This window comes from Patella vulgata, chromosome 7 (assembly GCF_932274485.2).
Source record: "Patella vulgata chromosome 7, xgPatVulg1.2, whole genome shotgun sequence".
In the NCBI taxonomy this organism is placed as follows: domain Eukaryota; kingdom Metazoa; phylum Mollusca; class Gastropoda; family Patellidae; genus Patella; species Patella vulgata.
In genome coordinates, this window is record NC_065885.2 from 3,156,902 (window position 1) to 3,176,308 (window position 19,407).

Consider the following 19,407-nt stretch of genomic DNA (forward strand, 5'->3'; position numbering starts at 1 on the left):
TTTTCGTCAAGTAAAAAGTTGTGTAGCAGTTCATTGAAGAGAGCGGCGTCCATTTTGACGACTATGGTAGAACTAGCTTCCGTTCGGGTGTAGTGAACTATACTTTGTCGTATAGTCGTGACCATACAAGCGCACCCGAAGGCTACCAAGGCTAAGAAACACTGCGACCAAGTTTGGAATTCACGTGACTTCATCTAAATGTACAAGTTTGGTACTCACGTGGGGGGTTGGATTGCCGAATGGTTAGCACGTGCGCACTGCGCGCTGTATCATAAGGCCTGTCATTGAGTCAACTGGCGTGGTTTCGAATCCCCGGTTGTACGTGACAAGGAGTAGGGTCGCCTGTCCAACCTCGTGGGTTTTCTCCGGGTCCTCCGGTTTCCTCCCACTGCTAAAGACCCCTACGCGCAAGCGAATTATTAAAATAAAATTAAACCATATGTCAGTCCCGAAATGACCTAGTTTGTGTCGAGTGGACGTTAAACCCCATCTCTCTCTCTCTCTCTCTCTCTCTCTCTCTCTCTCTCTCTGTTACTCACGTGACTTCAACTAAATGTACAAGTTTGGTACTCATGTGACTTCATTATAATATACGTTAAAGAAACGTTCACTACACAAACTTGTTTCGTGTTTATTTGAGTCACTTCAACAAGAATTCGAATTCAATATTTAAGAGATTAATTTGCCAATTTTAGATCTTAGGAATCAACTGTTATATAAATTATTAATTGGACATTTATGCACATGTCAATTCCCTAATCAACCCTCTAGACCATGGGATGTGCCTTCTAATGAATAAAACTGTAGTCGAATTAGTCACTCCTAGTTGATTGTAAACATACGTCAATTCCAACCTGTCAATGTTGTCTAAGGTGACGTCATTATACAAAGTGGGAGGAGCTACAGATCTATGACTGAAAGGTCAATTATACATAAAAACACAGATAATGAGCGAAAGACAATTTTATAAATGATATTTTTACATTCTGATCAACAAACAACTTCCATTTAGGTATCCATGTTTTTAGGCCAGGAGTGATCAACCTCTGCAAGAGAAGACAACTCTGCTCGGGGGAATGGCAAAACGAAATACTGTCCAAAAGAAAGTAAACACACTAAAAATAATACTAAGTTTTGTTTGGATTAAAAACTTCTGATAAAACATTACTGATTCTCTTGCGTCCAAACTCAACATTTCTAAACAAAAAAAAAAAAAATGTGAAACAAATTGACATTGTTGGCCTACCCAAATACCGCATACCATGCGAAAACGACTTTTGTTCATGCAGCACGAAATGAATGGCGTATACATTCTTTTGGACATTAGTTTATAATATATCGATGTAAGTTTCTTGTGTGTACAGTGAATATCCGAATTCCGGATCAACCAATATAAAAAAAAAACATAAAACGATTGATCTTCATTTAAACATACATTATGCAAGAGCTAAACCTGCCTAAAGCAGGTCTTTCTTTAGGCCTGAAATGCTATCTAAATTATTGATAAGTCATTAATTAACTTATCCAGACCATGATCAACTCTCGGTGTCATCGATAGTCTACGATATTTACTGGATTACAATCCGATCTGCTGCTCAACGCTCATCGATGATTTAAAAAAAAAAATGTATAATCGAGACTATTTTTTTTTATCATACCGACTTTAGTAATGATAATCGAGGCTAGGCCCAAAATTCAGTCGCTAAATTCTCGGTTCATAGTGGATCAATTTGAGTGAAATTTTCAGCAAATTCCCTTTACATTATCGAGTTTTTAACTATTATAGTGAAAACTGCCAGCTCTTTATCTAATCTCCCATAATGTATCTTTAACAAATATAAAATAAAAACAAATTAATCATCCTGGTTCTGTTCGTGAATTTTTTCTTCGAGGAATTCATGAGTGAGGTTGTGTCTAGTTATTATCCCCTTCAACTGAAATTAAGACGAAACATTAAGAGAAAAACGTTCTGGGGAATTGGACATAAAACGTCCGTCATAACACAAAGGGGGTGCTCGATTCGTAGTCCCGAATTGACAGAATTGCAATCGAGTAACGCGGAATTCAGTCCTGTCACAGTTCTGCCAGTCCCAACCACGGAGGTGGTGTGAGTAGAATCGTGACGTAATTAAACACAACGAATATGTTTCAACTGCATGGTTGGTTGAGATATTTATTTACTCAGTCGATGCATGCGTTGTAGCCCGAAATCCACCTTTCCACTCGATTGTCACTATTTTTGGGATTGAGAGAATTTAATTCCGGAACGTTCAATCGAGTACCCCCTATGGCTCTTACCATTAGCCCGGTTGTAACTGGCGTGGTATCGATTCCCAGATATACGTGACAATGAGAAGGGTGGCCTGTCCAACCTCGTGGGTTTTCTCCGTGTCCTCTGGTTTCCTCCCACTGCTAAAGACCCCTACGCGCAAGCGAATTATTGAAATAAAATTGAACCATATGTTAGTCCTGAAATGATCTAGTTTGTGTCGAGTGGACGTAAAACCCCATTTCACTCTCTGAAAATATTTACAGGGTGATTACCAACAGGTCACGTGGTGTCCCAATATAGACCTATAAATACAGGTCACGTGGCGCCCCAATTTAGACTTATAACTACAGGTCACGTGGCGTCCCAATATAGACCTATCTACAGGTCACGTGGCGCCCAATACAGACCTATAACTACAGGTGACGTGGCGCCCTAATACAGACCTATAACTACAGGTCACGTGGCGTTCCAAAATAGACCTATAACTACAGGTCACGTGGTGTCCCAAAATAGACCTATAACTACAGGTCACGTGGTGTCCCAAATTAGACCTATAATTACAGGTCACGTGGTGTCCCAAAATAGACCTATAATTACAGGTCACGTGGCGCCCTAATGCAGATTTATAACTACAGGTCACGTGGTGTCCCAAAATAGACCTATAATTACAGGTCACCTGGTGTCCCAAAATAGACCTATAATTACAGGTCACGTGGCGCCCTAATACAGACCTAGTATAACTACAGGACACTGATCCGCAGTGAATATTTGCTTGGCCGCGACTTCTCTGTGAAACAGATTGTAACTACAGGTCACGTGGCGTCCCAATATAGACCTATAATTTTCAGGTGACACACTACCGTCTATTATCAGTTAAATCTAAACGAACAAAACTATATCCATTTTCTGTAAATTGTCAATGAAGAAGACGTGATTAAAATGTCGTAATTCTGTAAGATTGGTTTTTAATGATAATTAAGACCAGAACTGAGAAGTAAATTACAAAATAAAAAGTGATAAACAAAGTTTTTACGGCTGGAACTCAGACTAATTTATCAAAAACATAAATAACAATTCATTCTTTAACCAGAACCTGCATTTCTAGACCTACAACATATTCTTGGAAATTCCGAAGCACATTTTGTTGCTCGTCTCTACGTCTGGTCAATGAAATCTATAGGATGTGACGTCATTTTCGTACATGTCTGTTTACGCCCTGATCCTTCCGCCTCAAAAGACATGTTTCACAACCTTTCCTGATTGTGAGGTTGCAGGGGGCAATGCCATAATAATGTTTAGAAATTTGATAATTTTCAACTCCAATGAACTTACAGATTAGTAAAAACCTCGACAATTGTTTCGCTGTGCAGAGGAGAGGGCGCGGCGGAGCTGGTGGACTGTAAAGGGGTTTTCCGGACAAAAAACAGCATGGTTCGAGTGAAAGAGAGCAATGAGGTTTAACGTCCACTCGACACAAACCAGGTCATTTCGAGACAAACATATGGTTCAATTTGATTTCAATAATTCGTAAGGGTCTTTAGCAGTGGGAGGAAACCGGAGGACCCGGAGAAAACCCACGAGGTTGGACAGGCTACACTACTCCTTGTCACGTTTATTGGCCATGAGCTAACAGTTGTAGTGAGATATTAGATCTCGGCCAATTAAAGGGCTGCACCTTTCATATATTTTTTAAGGTCCGAGATCAACTGAAGTAAAGTTTTTCTTGAAAATATGGTAATTTTAGAATATCTCGTTTTCAGATAGAGAATGAGTCAGAGTCAGTATGGACTAAGACCAATCTGTTTTACAGACCTAATGCGACATCTGTCTTTTATCTCTGTCCAAGATGACTGACCTTTAAAAGGTCAGACCGCTGTAGTTCTAAGGGTGACGTCACATCACAATGTTTACCAACAAAGCAAGATGGCATCGATAACGCCAAAAATGATTACTTCTGTGGCTTGTTTTTGTTGTTTTAAAACAAACACGAGCAGGTGTATCAGATTAGACGGTAAAAAATGTACTTCTGAAAGAATTCAGAGTAAACAAACAGAAAAAGTCAAATTGATGGTCACACGTGCGTTGTTTACATCGAACGTAGTAATATGAACTGGTACGGGCAAAATTATATCGTTTAACCCATTTTACGCCTCCGCGTACTATTTTCTGTACCTATTTACGCTAAATATAAAATATTTTTTATCAAGATATACATCAAACACCTTTATTTATTTTTCTAATACTAAAACAAAATGTTTCAGAATTTAATTTGTCGAAAGAAAAAAGTTAATATTTTGTAGTAATTAAGTCGCATCGATGTCATCCTTATCAGTGATTGTAGCGGCCAAGCGAATATTCACTGCGGATCAGTGTGGACTAAGACTAGTAATTATTTCCCCTTATTCCATGAATGTAGTGCGAGTTATAAATAGACCATTTTTCCCTTAATTTTCTTCTCCCCACTGCATTTTTGGGGTGACTTTTTGGTCTAGAATTGGAGAAAAGGGATCTAACTTGCAATTTCACAGCAGTTTTAGGTAATACAGATGATTTTACAGCGGAGGGATAGGGGGTTGTAAGTGTCTTTCTGCAGAGCAATCATTGTGTGGGAAGTGAGATTTTCACCACAGTCAACATCAAATCTCCGTAGCAAAAAATCTAAACGGTCAACCCCCTACAAAATTATGATGAAGAGATTGCCAGATGTGGTCCCCATTGTCCCTATAAAGATTGGAACAAACGGAATTTTGAGCAAAAAGCTACAGCATGTGATGTTACAGCCATTTAACATTGAAATCAATGGGCAAATAATTGCTAGTCTGTGATCGTATACATTGTGCTGATTGCGGGTTTTCCCTGTATAGAACAAATCGCTTTAGATAATCATATAAATTTGTTAATACACGAAATAAATAAGCTTTATTTATGATGACGAATCCAAGTACTAATTAATAACAGTGACGGCTCTCTAACTATAGAGTTTGTCAGACGACAGCCATGCTGTCAATAAATTTCATGTAGCAGACGTCAAAAATCTAATATAGTAAGAGTCGAGTAATTCTATTACATAGGCCAATTATGAGCGATGGATAGGGCGGCCATCTTAACGATTCCATCTTAACTAACTGAATTAACTGACTGACAGTTTTTTTGAATATACAAACATGGATTTGTCCTCGTTAGTCTGCGATATGGCCCTAGGTGGAAGCAGGTGTTAAACTCAAACACAACTCGTAGACCAACTTATCATAATAACTGTGAACCGACTTACCCTAGTAACTGTGGTCCGACTTACCCAAGTAACTGTGGGCCAACTTACCCTAGTAACTGTGGTCCGACTTACCCAAGTAACTGTGGGCCAACTTACCCTAGTAACTGTGAACCGACTTACCCTAGTAACTGTGGGCCAACTTACCCTAGTAACAGTGGGCCAACTTACTCTAGTAACTGTGAACCGACTTACCCTAGTAACTGTGAACCGACTTACCCAAGTAACTGTGGGCCAAGTTACCCTAGTATCTGGGCTCTTATGGCTGAATCTATTTGTTAAGGCCAGCTCAATTTTCGTCTAGGTTGCTGAGATGGATGTAAATAACGTTAGGGCACGTGATTTTTAACGAGATTGTAGATTAGGGTTAACGTGAGCATTAGGGCTAGGTCCAGTGTAAGGGTAAGCGTTCGGATTACCCCTAGTCTTGTTTACATCTGTTGACCTTTGACCAAACTTGAAGTTAGCTATATCAAATAAACCTAAACCTGGTAGTGGTAAACCGACTTACCCTAGTAACTGTGGACCAACTTACCCTTATCTCAAATTTGTAAATAAATGAAACGAAACGAAACTGGACGTCACAAATGTCTGCACTAAGATGGCTCATGAAGACAAGTATATACAAAGAAAAGAATGATCATGGAAGCTATTAATATAAAACTCTACAAACCAGCATTAAACAGTACGAGCTGATCTAACCTCAAGTTGAGCTTTAGTTGAGTAGCAAAGACATTTTAAAACTTTGGGTCCAATATTCCCATCATTTACTTGAAAATATTCACGATTTTCATCATTTACTTGAAAATATACACGATCCTCCCAAATATTTTAGATTTCTCCCATTTACTTGAGAATATTTTAAACTGTACTCATTTGTTACAAAATATTAATATTTATTTCACGAAATGTTACGTTTTCCCTTTTTGATAATTCGCGAAAGGATACAGCATTTTACATGGTTGAAGGTTAAAATCCGTCTAAAAAAACTAGCCTTTCGCTGAAAGGTGTGAATTATGAAAATTATTTGGGATAAGATAGATGTAAAAATCAAATAAATTAAATACCTCTCCTTTATGGCACACTACTGGTAAATGACGAAGACCCATTCCTCGAAATAAATGAAAGACCTGGGATACTGTTGCTTCAGGATACACAGTATATGGACATGGGTTTAAGTAAGCTCCAACGTCCTGGCAAAAAGACAATAATAAAAATATTAATGAAAACAATAGGACTCCACTAGGCATCCTAAGTATCAAGAATTTATCGAAGCTTGTTGCGGCAGCAAGAAGTCGAGGGATGACGGAGCGGGGAGTCAATGAAGAGTAATTTCGTTTCTTCGCACTCTCGTTCTTTCGCTATCGACTTCTCACCGCTAGAAATCGAGAATATAACAGGCTTCCACGAAACCACAATGGATGCTAACTTTTGCTGATGAAGTATTTATGTGTAGGATAAAGTACGAGACCGGGGTTATGCTTGAGAAAAAAGACTGAACAAAATAACTCGAGGGCTTTTTCTGAAGTTTTTCTTTCCCCAGCATAACCGAAGTCGAGGACTTTATCTTGCTTATAAACCGTCTATGTTTACATGTACGCAAAATGAGAATATCTCAGAATTCCAGTAAGAAAAAACTTATATCATGTTTTCTTATGGAAAAAACCCTACCCCGTAAGAATAACCCGTAGCGGGTTTAAAGAAAAACTGTCAGAAGAATAACCCCAAATTCCTCGGAATATATTCAAAACCGTTACCGTTACAGTGTTATAAGTAACGGTAATAAGACTAGAAGAATTCAGGACTTAAAAGAGTCCATCATCATTCCTTACACGTTAGGTGAGACAAGTCTATCTGAATTTTAATATTAATTCCGTATACTTCTGTGAGCCTTAAGTCCAAATTAAACTTCCGGTATAATGCGTTTATTCTTAGCTAATGATAAGGTATTTATTCTTAGCTAATGATAACGTATTTATTCTTAGCTAATGATAATATATTTATTCTTAGCTAATGATAATATATTTATCTTAGCTAATGATAATATATTTATTGTTAGCTAATGGTAATGTATCTATTCTTAGCTAATGGTAATGTATCTATTCTTAGCTAATGATAATATATTTATTCTTAGCTAATGATAATGTATTTATTCTTAGCTAATGATAATATATCTATATAATCTTGGCTCACGATAATGTATTAATTCTTAGCTAATGATTAAGTATTTATTCTTGCCTAATGATAATATTCTTATTCGTAGCAAATGATAATGTCTTTAAAACACTAGGAAGATAGCATGATCTTGGGCGAAGGAACAAATATATTACGTCACTGGAGAAGGATTGACTGAAAAACATTCATAAATCTACCAGTTGTGATGACAAGACAGGCCTGAATCATTGAACGAATTTAAGAAGGCGACTACGATAAATTCCTCTTTTAAACAAAAGGTGTCGTAACATCAAAGACAATCCAATCCTATATTGTCATGAATGACTAATCAATACTTCAAGATTTCATGATAAAAGGAGATATACGGTTTCCGTAGAGATAAATATCTACAAGGTGGAACTGTATATACGTAGGTGCATACATATAACTATTTATTGAGTAAAAACTAAACAAGGCTTGCCAGACAGTTTGCATCTTCAATAGAAGGCTTGATCTCGCCTTAATTACGTACATCTTATCAAGCTAAATGTTGTAAAACTCGTGGTCGTTGCTTTAGGAACATGGACAGTTTGGTGCTGAACGCCTCTGTTACAGGTCTGATAAGGTAGTATTAATCAGGGGATTCTATTGAATTGGTCAAATTATTTACACAAATGTCTGCGCCCCAGGATAGATGTTGAGAATATCGCGGGATTCGTGGGCAGTTGACTTCCTCAAATATTTCCGATTTACCAATAATTGATTTAGGATATTCAACAGCCACTGATTTTGGAGAGAACAGAATTTGGAGTATTTATAATTCCAGGTTATCATAAACAATGGTTATCGATGGAAACGTAGACAGTTTCTAGTCTACCAATTACAAGTTTAGACGACGATAGCGTTTTTAATTTTTGTGGAAAATGCGTAAATTACTTTGATATTCAGGTAGAATGGTCTATGGAAATTATAATGTATGTTTTCTGTAAAGATTAGATTATGAAATGAAATGAAATGGGGTTTAACGTCCCACTGTTCTGCTCCGAACTGGGCTAATGACGACGGGCATACGCCATACATGGTGCTATGAGGGAAATTTTGTCGGGAGAGCGGCACTACGGCCTGCTCTTATATGAATTCCAACTGTGCACGCCAATGTGGACACGGGGCCTTGGATTTTCGTCCCATCCGAACGGCTAGCCAGCTGTCCTTGTCAGGCCCTCCGTCCTGCATCACTGACACGGAGGGAACCACGTCGGAAAATCTGGATGAACTTTCTCGGCCAACGCAGGGATCGAACACGCGACCTCCAGGCTAGCGAGCCAGCGTCTTATACCCACTTAGCCACCGTGAGATTAGATTATGGAGGCCGATTATAATTATATAAATGAGTCAATCTGTTTAAAACACAGATGAATGGAACTGTGGGTAACCCACTGGAAACATCAACGCTGACTGGTTAATCAAATGTCTAACGTCATAGGGTCAAAAGCTGCCCGTGTGGCCCCTGACGCGACCTCCCGCTACCACTGGTCAGATCTTCATGTAATAGAAGTCATTGAAAAATAAAAACAGGAAACGAAATATAAATCTGTATTTTAATGATAGCTCCGGAACGGAAGGTTACTTAAAGCTGAATATACATAGGGTTGTCCTCTCATGGCCCAAATGCCACACATCTAATTTGAAGAATAAAAAATCCGTAACAAAGTGCGCCCATTATTGCCTTCATAACGGAAGGTCACAGAATATGGATGGGGTTTGTCTGTCGTGATATAATCACGTTGCTTCTCAAAAATTTGCAAACTATTCATCAAAAACAGTAGACTCTATCGCGTCCACAAGGCTATTATTGACGGACGTGTGGAATTGCGGACATGATGACGACATACCCCCCCTCCCACACCCACACACACACACACTCGACACAAATTAGATCATTTTGGGGGGACCGGAGGAGACGGCAAAACCCCAAGAAGAAGCTGGGAATCGAAATGAAAATGAAATGAAATGGGGTTTAACGTCCAACAGTTCTGCTCCGAACTGGGCTAACGAAGGCGGGCATACTCTATACAGTGTGCAATGAGTGAAGTTTTGCCCGGACAGCGGCAATACGGCCTACTCTTATATCAAATTCCTACTGTCAAGGGATGTTTTACGTGCACGCCAATGTGTACACGGGACCTCGCTATTTCGTCGCATCCGAACGACTAGACAGCTGTCCTTGTCAGACTGGGAATCGACAAATCTACTTACAACCAACGCTTCTCCATCTAAAGTTGGAATATCCAGATCGTATATATCAGGATATCGTGGATAGTCCATGATAAATTCTTCATAACTAACTGTATCACGTGGTGGTTCCTGTAACGAGAAACATCGGTCATCAATCAACAATGAGCGTGCGTGCTTTAAGCCCGGAACTTATGTTGTCAGAGCCCCCCCCCCCAGGAGTTCTGATTTGTCTTTGCGATGTCTGTGTCGTTTGTATTGTCCATAGAGTTGTCTTATCATTAAGGAGGGATTTATGGCAGATTAGCTGTTGCAGACTAAATGCCCTACCTCATTAGATAAAGTTTTTATTGTTATTGTTATATAATTATCGATTTTGCTTGCGTGTCGGGCGATCCTCCTGCACTCAGTAGTAAGGCGGATTGTTAACGTCTATGTTGACAATGGTGCGTTGACAGACATAATAAAATTTTAAAGAGCGAATTCGGCAAAATCTACTAACTTTATGACTATTGAAACGCTAAATATCATTCTTTCATGACCCCAATGCTTCACGTCTGAAACGAATCCGTTAAAAACTATAGCACCTATCGCGTTCACAACGTCTTCGGCAAAAGGGGCATAACTCCGATAGCGGAACACTGAATATCCTCCCATGACCATAATGTTTCCCACCAAATTTGAAATAAAAACTCTAGCATCTGCTGAATTTACAAAGTTTTCGGCAAAGGGTTTGCGTTGGGTGTGTGTTTGTGAGTGTTGGTGTCTGTGTGTGTGGGGGGGGGGGGGAGTTAAGTATGGATAGAGTTAGTCCTCTAATGACCCCAGTGTTTCCCACCAAGCTATAGACTGTTTCGCGTTCACAAAGTTTATGGCATAGGGACATGTGTCTGGTATGGAAGGTCGCAGAACGCTAAATATCAATTGTCCATTCATGACCAAAATGCTTTACAACGATTACGAAAAGAATCCGTTCAAAACAATAGTCTCTAGCACATTCACAAGATTTTCGGCAAAGGGGCCTAACTCCGGTACAGAAAATATCGGGACGCTGAATATCAATAGAGTTCATACTCTCTTGATCACAATGCTTCACACCAAATTCGAAAAGAATCCGTTACCATCTGCAGTCTCTATCGCGTTGGTAGGATTCGACCTTTCACACCAAATTTGAAGGAATCCGTTAAAACTGCAGACAGTTCACAAGGTTTTAGGTAAACGGTGCTAACTCTCGTACGAAAGGTCGAGGAACATTAAATATCAATAGGGCTCTCCATCTCATCAAATTTGAAACGAACCCGTTAAAAATTGTAGCCTCTATCACGTCCACATGTCAATTGTCCCCTATACGCATATAAAATGTGCCACAAGCTAAAAAAAACCGCAAGCACATGCAAACAGACGGAATAATTGTGAGAGCGTCTGATCTTAAAGTAGCCCATGTGTTTGTGTTGTTTACTAATTGGTAAATACATAAAATGGTTTCAGGGTAGATGTAGGAAATGCCGTCAAATAACTCTATGGTCATCCATCTTGTTTGAAGCAGAATCAGACTTAAGGTTGGAAAGCAAGCCGTATTTGCTTGGGACTTGTGCTTAGATTGACAATGTTTAAGAACGAAGTTGTGCTTAAGTTTTTTCTTGGAACACATAATAACGTGTTTGTGCTTACACTGAAGTCTACTTAAAATCTAAGCACAAGAACGTTCTTAAGAAATTTCTGGGAACACAAAATAAGATAAGTTTACTTAAATGCAAAGTCTAACCCTACTCCTTGTCACCTACAACCGGGGAATCGAAACCCGCCAGTTGACTCAATGACAGACCTTATGATACAACGCGCACGTGCTAACCATTCGGCAATCCAACCCCTCGAAGGACTGGGTAAGGACATAATACGACCACACTGAAATGTAGACGTATAAAATTTTCATTTTCAATTTTTTAATTGTAATTCCTAATTTTCTGATGACGAAAGCATTGCAAAGAATGTTTGTTTATTAGTTTTTGTTCGGATTAAAGATACATTGTTCAAGAACTAAACCTGTCTATTGTCGGTCTTCATTTGGGCTACAAATGTAGCATACTACACTATTATTTAAACATTTATTAACTTGATAAGACCATAATCAACCCTCCAGTGCATCGGACGTCTAACATTTTAAGTAGATCATAACCGTTCAGTTATTTAATGATTTAATTTAAAAATGTAAAAGTGATTCTAAGTTTCGAATAACCAGAACCATTGTTACGATAATAAACAATCTTGTCAAAACTACAAACAATGATAGCTTCGCTCAGAATAAAGTAATTTGAATGAAAGTTTCAATATATTCATTTTGCATTATCTATTTTAGAACTATTGTAAGCAGAACGACCAGCTCTTTATCTAAATCCTACATACTGCATCTTTAATATTACTTTTACTTTCAAATATTTCAAAACCAAAGTAGATATTCTAGGCAAATAGGCTCTATATCCTCTGAAAGTTATCCACTTAGCCACTAGTGGGTAAGACGCTGGCTCGCTAGCCTGGAGGTCGGGTGTTCGATCCCTGCATTGGCCGAGAAAGTTCATTCAGATTTTCCGGCGTGGTTTCCCCCTTGTCAGTGATGCAGGATGAAGGGCCTGACAAGGACAGCTGTCTATTCGTACGGATGGGACGAAAAACCGAGGTCCCGTGTACACATTGGCGTACACGTAAAAGATCCCTTGACAGTTGGAATTCGATATAAGAGTAGGCCGTAGCGCCGCTGCCCGGGCAAAAATTCCCTCATAGGGCACTGTATGGCGTATGCCCGTCTTTATTAGCCCAGGTTAGGAGCAGAACAGTAGGACGTTAAACCCCATTTCATTTCATTTTCATTTCTGAAAGTTATCTATATTTTATATTATCACTGTTATATATTTTTGTAATGCGTGGTTATTGCAGACAAAACAACACGGATTCTGTGATCAATACCGTATTCTGTTCAAATATTGTCAAACATGACGATCCTATACTAATAATATCCAACCTATTCAACGTAAATTTCGCAGTTTATTAACATTTACAAAGAACCACACAAAAATCACCCGTTTTACGAAAAACAACCAAATTGACGTCTCTAGGATTGCCATTACGCCAGCTTAAGGTAGCAACAATAACTGTCACATCGATATAACGACAACTGTGATTGGATGCCGCTTCCACTCCCACGTTTTGTAAACGCAAGAGGTAAATGCTATAAAGATGGCCGCGTGATAAGAAAGTTTTAATATGTGAGAAAAGACGAGCTGTGTTGTTAATATAATCTCTAGAAAGAGAATAAAACCTCAAGGACTTTGAAGCAGCAAGCCGTGCACTGTTTTAAATTTTGACAATGGTTCGACACAGTGTGGTTCTTTTAGCAGTAGTTTTAACGATTGTGTCTGTATCGCATGCACATTGGTATGGAAAACGAGGTAGGTTCAAACACTTCATCTATTTTATATTTTTCGGAATATATCTAATTTTTCACAACTAAATTCGCGTTATTTTATTTTAAAAACTTTTAAAGTCGCCAGCAATCGGACTATATTTAACTTTTCACGACTAAATTCACGTTATCGGACTATATTTATTTTTTCATGACTAAATTCACGTTATTTTAAAAAAAATTAAAGTCGCCAGCTATCGGACTATATTTAACTTTTCACGACTAAATTCATGTTATTTTTAAAAATTTTAAAGTCACCAGCAATCGGACTATATTTAATTTTTCACGGCTAAATTCATGTTATTTTAAAAACTTTTAAAGTCGCCCTTTGTTGGACTATATTTAGTTTTTTACGACTAAATTGACAGTAAAAAATAGTCAAATTGGTTATTTAACCAAGAAGAAATAAAATAATTAACGGCAGATATTATATCGGCTTGAATGTAAACGAGATGAGTTGACATTTCTTTTTACTTGTTTTACAAACTTTTAAAGTCGCTGATAGTCAATGCCATTTTTGGGACTACAGTAGAATCTGTATGAGCAGTCACTCCTATTCAGCGACATCTCCTTGTAAACGGTCACGATAAATTTCCCCGTAGAAATTATATTGTTTAATCAACGGCATCTCCTCTAACGCGACCAGCGTTCACTATTTTACTAATAAATTAAGCAAAATAACGCTTGTTGTTGTATATCTATTTTATCACGATTAAATTCAAGTTAATATGTCCCTTATTCACGAAAACTTAAACTAAGATACAATCGAAATTTAAAGAAATACTGCAATTCGATTGGCTGACCAGTAAAATCAATTTGCATATATCCAATGAAGTTGCAGTATTTCTTAAAATTTCGGTTGTAACTTAGTTTAAGTTTTCGTGAATAAGGGCCCAGTTGAGGATTTAACAGTTCATTATAATAAAAAAAAATTCACTTGAGTCCCAGTAAAAGATTTTATCCAACACCTATAGGTGGCACTTGCTTGTTTATGTTGTCTGCAAAGGATGTCGAAATTTCAGTCCATCATATCTTTGTATATGTTAAACAGAAATAAACAATTTTTGGAGTGAAATCCCTTGAACAGATTCATTTGGACTGATATCCCTTTAATAGATTCAACTTTCACATTAGTGTAGTTTGCATAGGAGGCACTTAACGCCCAAATGACGACAGGGGTTGGGTCGCCTATCCACCCTCGTGGGTTTTCTTTGGGTCCTCCGACTTCCACTGCTAAAGACCGGCAAACGAATTATTGAAATAAAATTGAACCACATGTTAGTCTGACCAGCAGTTTTAATTTGTTTAGTTTATGATTTATATTAAATGGGTCCATGACTAGTTTTAGCATGAGCGTGTTAACCAACATGCGTTCTTACTTACTTTTCTTAATTCTTTGTTACTGGTCGGTTCAATTTCTTAATTAATATCTAAATTCATTTATTGACAAACGCGCATTAACATGATAAACTGTTGTCCTTGATCAACCCACTGTTGTTTGGTTTTTTTTTATTTTACTTATTTAATAACATTATTACATATTTACAAGGACTGGGATCTTATTAATTAATAACAACATTTCTGCTATAAAAGATTGGATGGGGTTGTTTTTATTAATTAATAAAGGTACTATTAACCTTTTGATCTGGTTGTTTTTAAACATTAGTAAAACATTTATTCTATGAAAGAATGTATCACCATGCAGTGCTATGAGTCGCTAGCTAGATGTGGAAAGTCCACCGGTCAAAAACTCCCCAAATCTCGACAACAATATTACTACAAGATTCGACGGAATTTTATAAAGTTATAACAATAGTTCTAGTATAAAAGAGTATTATGGAATCCAGGACTTTTTTATTTTGTGTTTTTACCAATTTTCAATAAACAACACCAGCATTCAGTAATATTAAATCAACTTTGTCGCTCTGTTCATTCTTTGTTTTATTATGCCTTGTATACGTAAAGACAAAAATCTAAATTAAAAAAATCAATTAGATTCTAGACTATAATTTGATGGTTGTTGATATTGACCTACACTTAGGAAACAACTTCACTTTTTTTCAAACAACTTCACTTGTTTTCAAGAGTTCCTCAGTGGCCGGATCAACCCAATAAAGGTAATCAACTCAGGGCCAAATTACGAGACCAACACACAAATCGTAAATCAATCATATGGCGTGGACAATAATACTTGTACTTTTAGTCAACGTCTGATTCCTCATGCTAGGTTCCCACTACCACGCTTCGTGCTACGACTGAAATCGTGGTTTTAATCGTGAAGTAATCGTGGTGATCCTATCAGGTCTTATCATATTTTGAAGTCAGTCGTAGCAATCGTGTTGACCGTATCGAAACGTATCCGAACGTATCTGCCCGTACCAGATCGTGGACTCAATAAGGACAATCCTATCGTATCTGGTCGTAGACTCAATAGGGACAATCCTACCGGAAAACATCCCACGACTATGTGAACATAGCATCACTTGTATATAAGTGATATACACGTAATAATAAAATGAAATGGGGTTTAACGTCCTACTTCGACTGGGCTAATGAAGACGGGCGTAGGTCATGCGGTGTGCTATGAGGGAAATTTTGACCGGCCTACTCTTATTTCGAATTCCAGTTGTCAAGAATTCTTTCACGTGCACATGAGAGTTTGTACACTGGATCTCGGTTTCTCATCTCATCCGAATGACTATACCTTGTCCCATGCCAGTCCAACCATCCTACAGCACTACCGATAAGGGGGAACCACGCTTATCGATCATTGTTGCCTAGATGGAAATGAGAGTAAATAGGGTTTAACGTCCTATACCTTTCTGCTCCGACTGGATCAGTGAAGACGGGCATACCTATACAGTAAGGGAGGCAGTGTGCTGAGCCCAGACAGCAGCGCTACGGTCTACTATTCCATCGAATTCCGACTGCCATGGCTTCTTTTACGCGCACTGCAATGTGCAAACGGGACCTATTTTTTCATCCACCAGAACGACTAGACGCCGTGTCGTACAACATTGACAAGGGGGTGGGGTCTTTTACGTTTACGCCAATGTATACACGGGACCTCGGTTTATTCATTCCATCCGAACGACTAGGCAGTTGTTCTCATCAGGTCCTCCGTTCTGCAGCAAGGGGAAACCACGTCGGGAAATCCCGCGACCTCCCGACTAGGAGCCATCTTCTTACTCACTTAGTCACCGTGGCTCCCGGAGAAGTAGATTATAAAAACACCATTTTATTTTCTATTAACACGCCCGGTACTTGGGTATACTGACATCTATGCATCGTTTCTACACGACATTCTAACACACAGTCATTCTCGCCATTAATATTTAAACACTTATAGACAGCACATTACAAATAAAAACTTTTAGAGACAAATGGATGTGCCATTAAGAATCTCGTGTCGTCAAAATATGTTTAATCAACGTTGACAAATCATGTATTATTGATTTCTTAAACATCTTGGACTTTAATTTATCAATAAAATCTAACAAAAAATAAACTCTTAAATATCTTACAGACTGAATGCTACTTCGTAAAATGGTTGGTTTTAAAACTCGACTTAAAAAAGGAGTTTTGTGCTACATCGGTTATATGCAATGGTTTAGGACTTTAATTTATCAAGAAATGTTTGAAAGAAAAACTCAAAAACTCTTAGTCCCCAAGATGGAATTCTAACTACATGAAATGATTGGTTTAAAATTCGACTTAAAAACGTGATTTTCTGATACATATAATTTATATGCAATAGTTTGCAATTCATCGGTACAATCAATTCGGGAAGAAACAAAGCCGTAAACATCCCAGGAACTAAATGTTTTTTTTAAAATTCTACTTAAAGACAGAGGTTTCTGATATCAGCAATAGTTTATTAAAGATGGATTATCTAAGTAAGATGGATTATCTAAGTAACATGGTTTATCTAAGTAAGATAAGTTATCTAAGTAAGATGGGTAATCTAAGTAAGATGCACTATCTAAGTAACATACAATATCTAAGTAAGATGGGTTATCTATGTAACTAAGTAACATGCATTATTTAAGTAAGTAAGATGCGTTATCTAAGTAAGATGCATTATCTAAGTAAGTAAGATGCATTATCTAAGTAAGATGCATTATCTAAGTAAGTAAGATGCATTATCTAAGTAATATGGATTATCTAAGTAAGTAATAGGGATTATCTAAGTAACGTGCATTATCTAAGTAACATGCAATATCTACGTAAGATGAGTTATCTAAGTAAGATGAGTTATCTAAGTAAGTAACATGCATTATTTAAGTAAGTAAGATGGATTATCTAAGTAAGTAACATGCATTATCTAAGTAAGTAACATGCATTATCTAAGTAACATGCATTATCTAAGTAAGCTTTAGATAACGAAATGGCGATTCTCGATATAATAGTTTACATATAATGAAATATGAATATATTGAAAATTTTAGTTAAATTACCTTATTCCAAGCAAGGTTATATATCATTCTTTGAAGTTTTCACAATGACGATCGTGTTTTAACCCACTGACAATCGCGACAAGTCGAGGTTCTAGAGAGTTGATTATTGGCTTGTCATGTGAATAAACAGCTCAATAATAACTTATATAAGATTTAAGGCCAAAGGAAAGATCTGTATAATACATCTTCAAAAATGTGATAAAATAATAAATATCCCCCAAAAACCCTTAAACGTCTCCGCCAATTCGAGTACAATCGACATGATTAGTATACGTGTTCTTTGGACAATGGCGCATCCAATGACGGACATTGTTTTTTGGAAATGACGTAATAATTCAAAGATGGCTGCGATAACGTTATGTACGGTCTTGGTTTGAAATAGCAGGATTGTTCATGTTACACTGCCCCCCCCCCCTGTCCCCATCCCCCTAGTTACGGGCCTGGCTAGACGACTACCCCCGATCTCTTAGATCAGAAGGTTCTGTTGTATGTTCTAAATTTTCTTTTGGAAGGGGTTATTAATAAATGTTTACTAATACAAATTATCCGGTACATACTGCATTTATTATATTTCAGGTGACAAAGCAGATTTAATCAGCGCTTTCCTTAGACATCGAGTAGAAGCCATGCAGTCAACAGCTATCGGTTCAGACGAGGCACTAAGCGCTATCAGTGAAATTATACGTATTTGGCAAACACAAAAGGAACAAGCATCTATAGAGGGGACTTTAAAGGCACGAAAATGAAGTTTTATTGCGTCACTGTATGTGTAATCGGGGTAAGTATTTAACATTTTATGTAAAATGGCAGCCGCCGTGGCTCATTGAGTACGCAAATGAAATGGGGTTTAACGTCCTACTGTTTTGCTCTGACTGGGCTAATGAAGACGGGCATACTCCATACAGTGTGTTATGAAGAGAGTTTTGCCAGGACAGTGGCGCTACGGTCTACTCTTGTATCGAATTTCAACTGCCATGGGATCTTTTTGTCCCATCCGAACGACTAGACAGCTGTTCTTGTCAGTCCCTCCTTCCTGCACCAGTGACAATGGGAAACCACGTCGGATAATCCCGATGAACTTTCTCGGCCAATACAGGGATCGAACCCGCGACCTCCAGGGCCCTACTTTATCATAAGAGACCAAATCAGTTCCGATTTGGTTGAGAACGTTCCCCGGAAATGTCCAGAGTGGTTTCCCCTCGTCAGTTGGTGCTGGGCGGAGGTCCTGGAGGAACAGCGTGCGTCGTTCGAATCGGACGAAAACTCGAGAACCCGTCTGCACATCTGACAGTTGCATTTGGAAATAAAGAGTAGTCGTTATTAGCCCAGTCGGCCATTAGTTTTTTTTTTATTCCACCAATATGTCGTTTAACTAAATTATCTATACTAATATTTGTGACGGTGGTTGTGTTTGTGTTCAGGGTTGGTGGCTACACTAGGGCTGTAGCAAGGGTGACATTTTGTGTATAGGGGTAGCTCGGGGAGTAACATAGGCCTGGTGGCTTTGGACTACCATTTCCGGTTTCAGAATTATGCTACTTCGGTTCACGGCTATACTAGTTCTATG

General features: G+C 38.1%; 1 protein-coding gene across 2 annotated transcripts in view; it reads right to left on the minus strand.

Annotated features, from left to right (window-relative positions):
- Positions 1-959: 959 nt before the first annotated feature.
- Positions 960-19,407, minus strand: part of LOC126827400 (H(+)/Cl(-) exchange transporter 6) — a 51,351-nt gene continuing 32,903 nt past the window's right edge. For both annotated transcript variants that reach the window (XM_050556702.1, XM_050556703.2), the window contains 3 exons: positions 9,951-10,058; positions 6,608-6,733; positions 960-1,934 (listed from right to left, as the gene is read on the minus strand). In XM_050556702.1, coding sequence (XP_050412659.1) covers positions 1,854-1,934; positions 6,608-6,733; positions 9,951-10,058 — 315 coding nt within the window. In that variant the 3' untranslated portion in view covers positions 960-1,853. The remainder of the gene's footprint in view (positions 1,935-6,607; positions 6,734-9,950; positions 10,059-19,407) is intronic.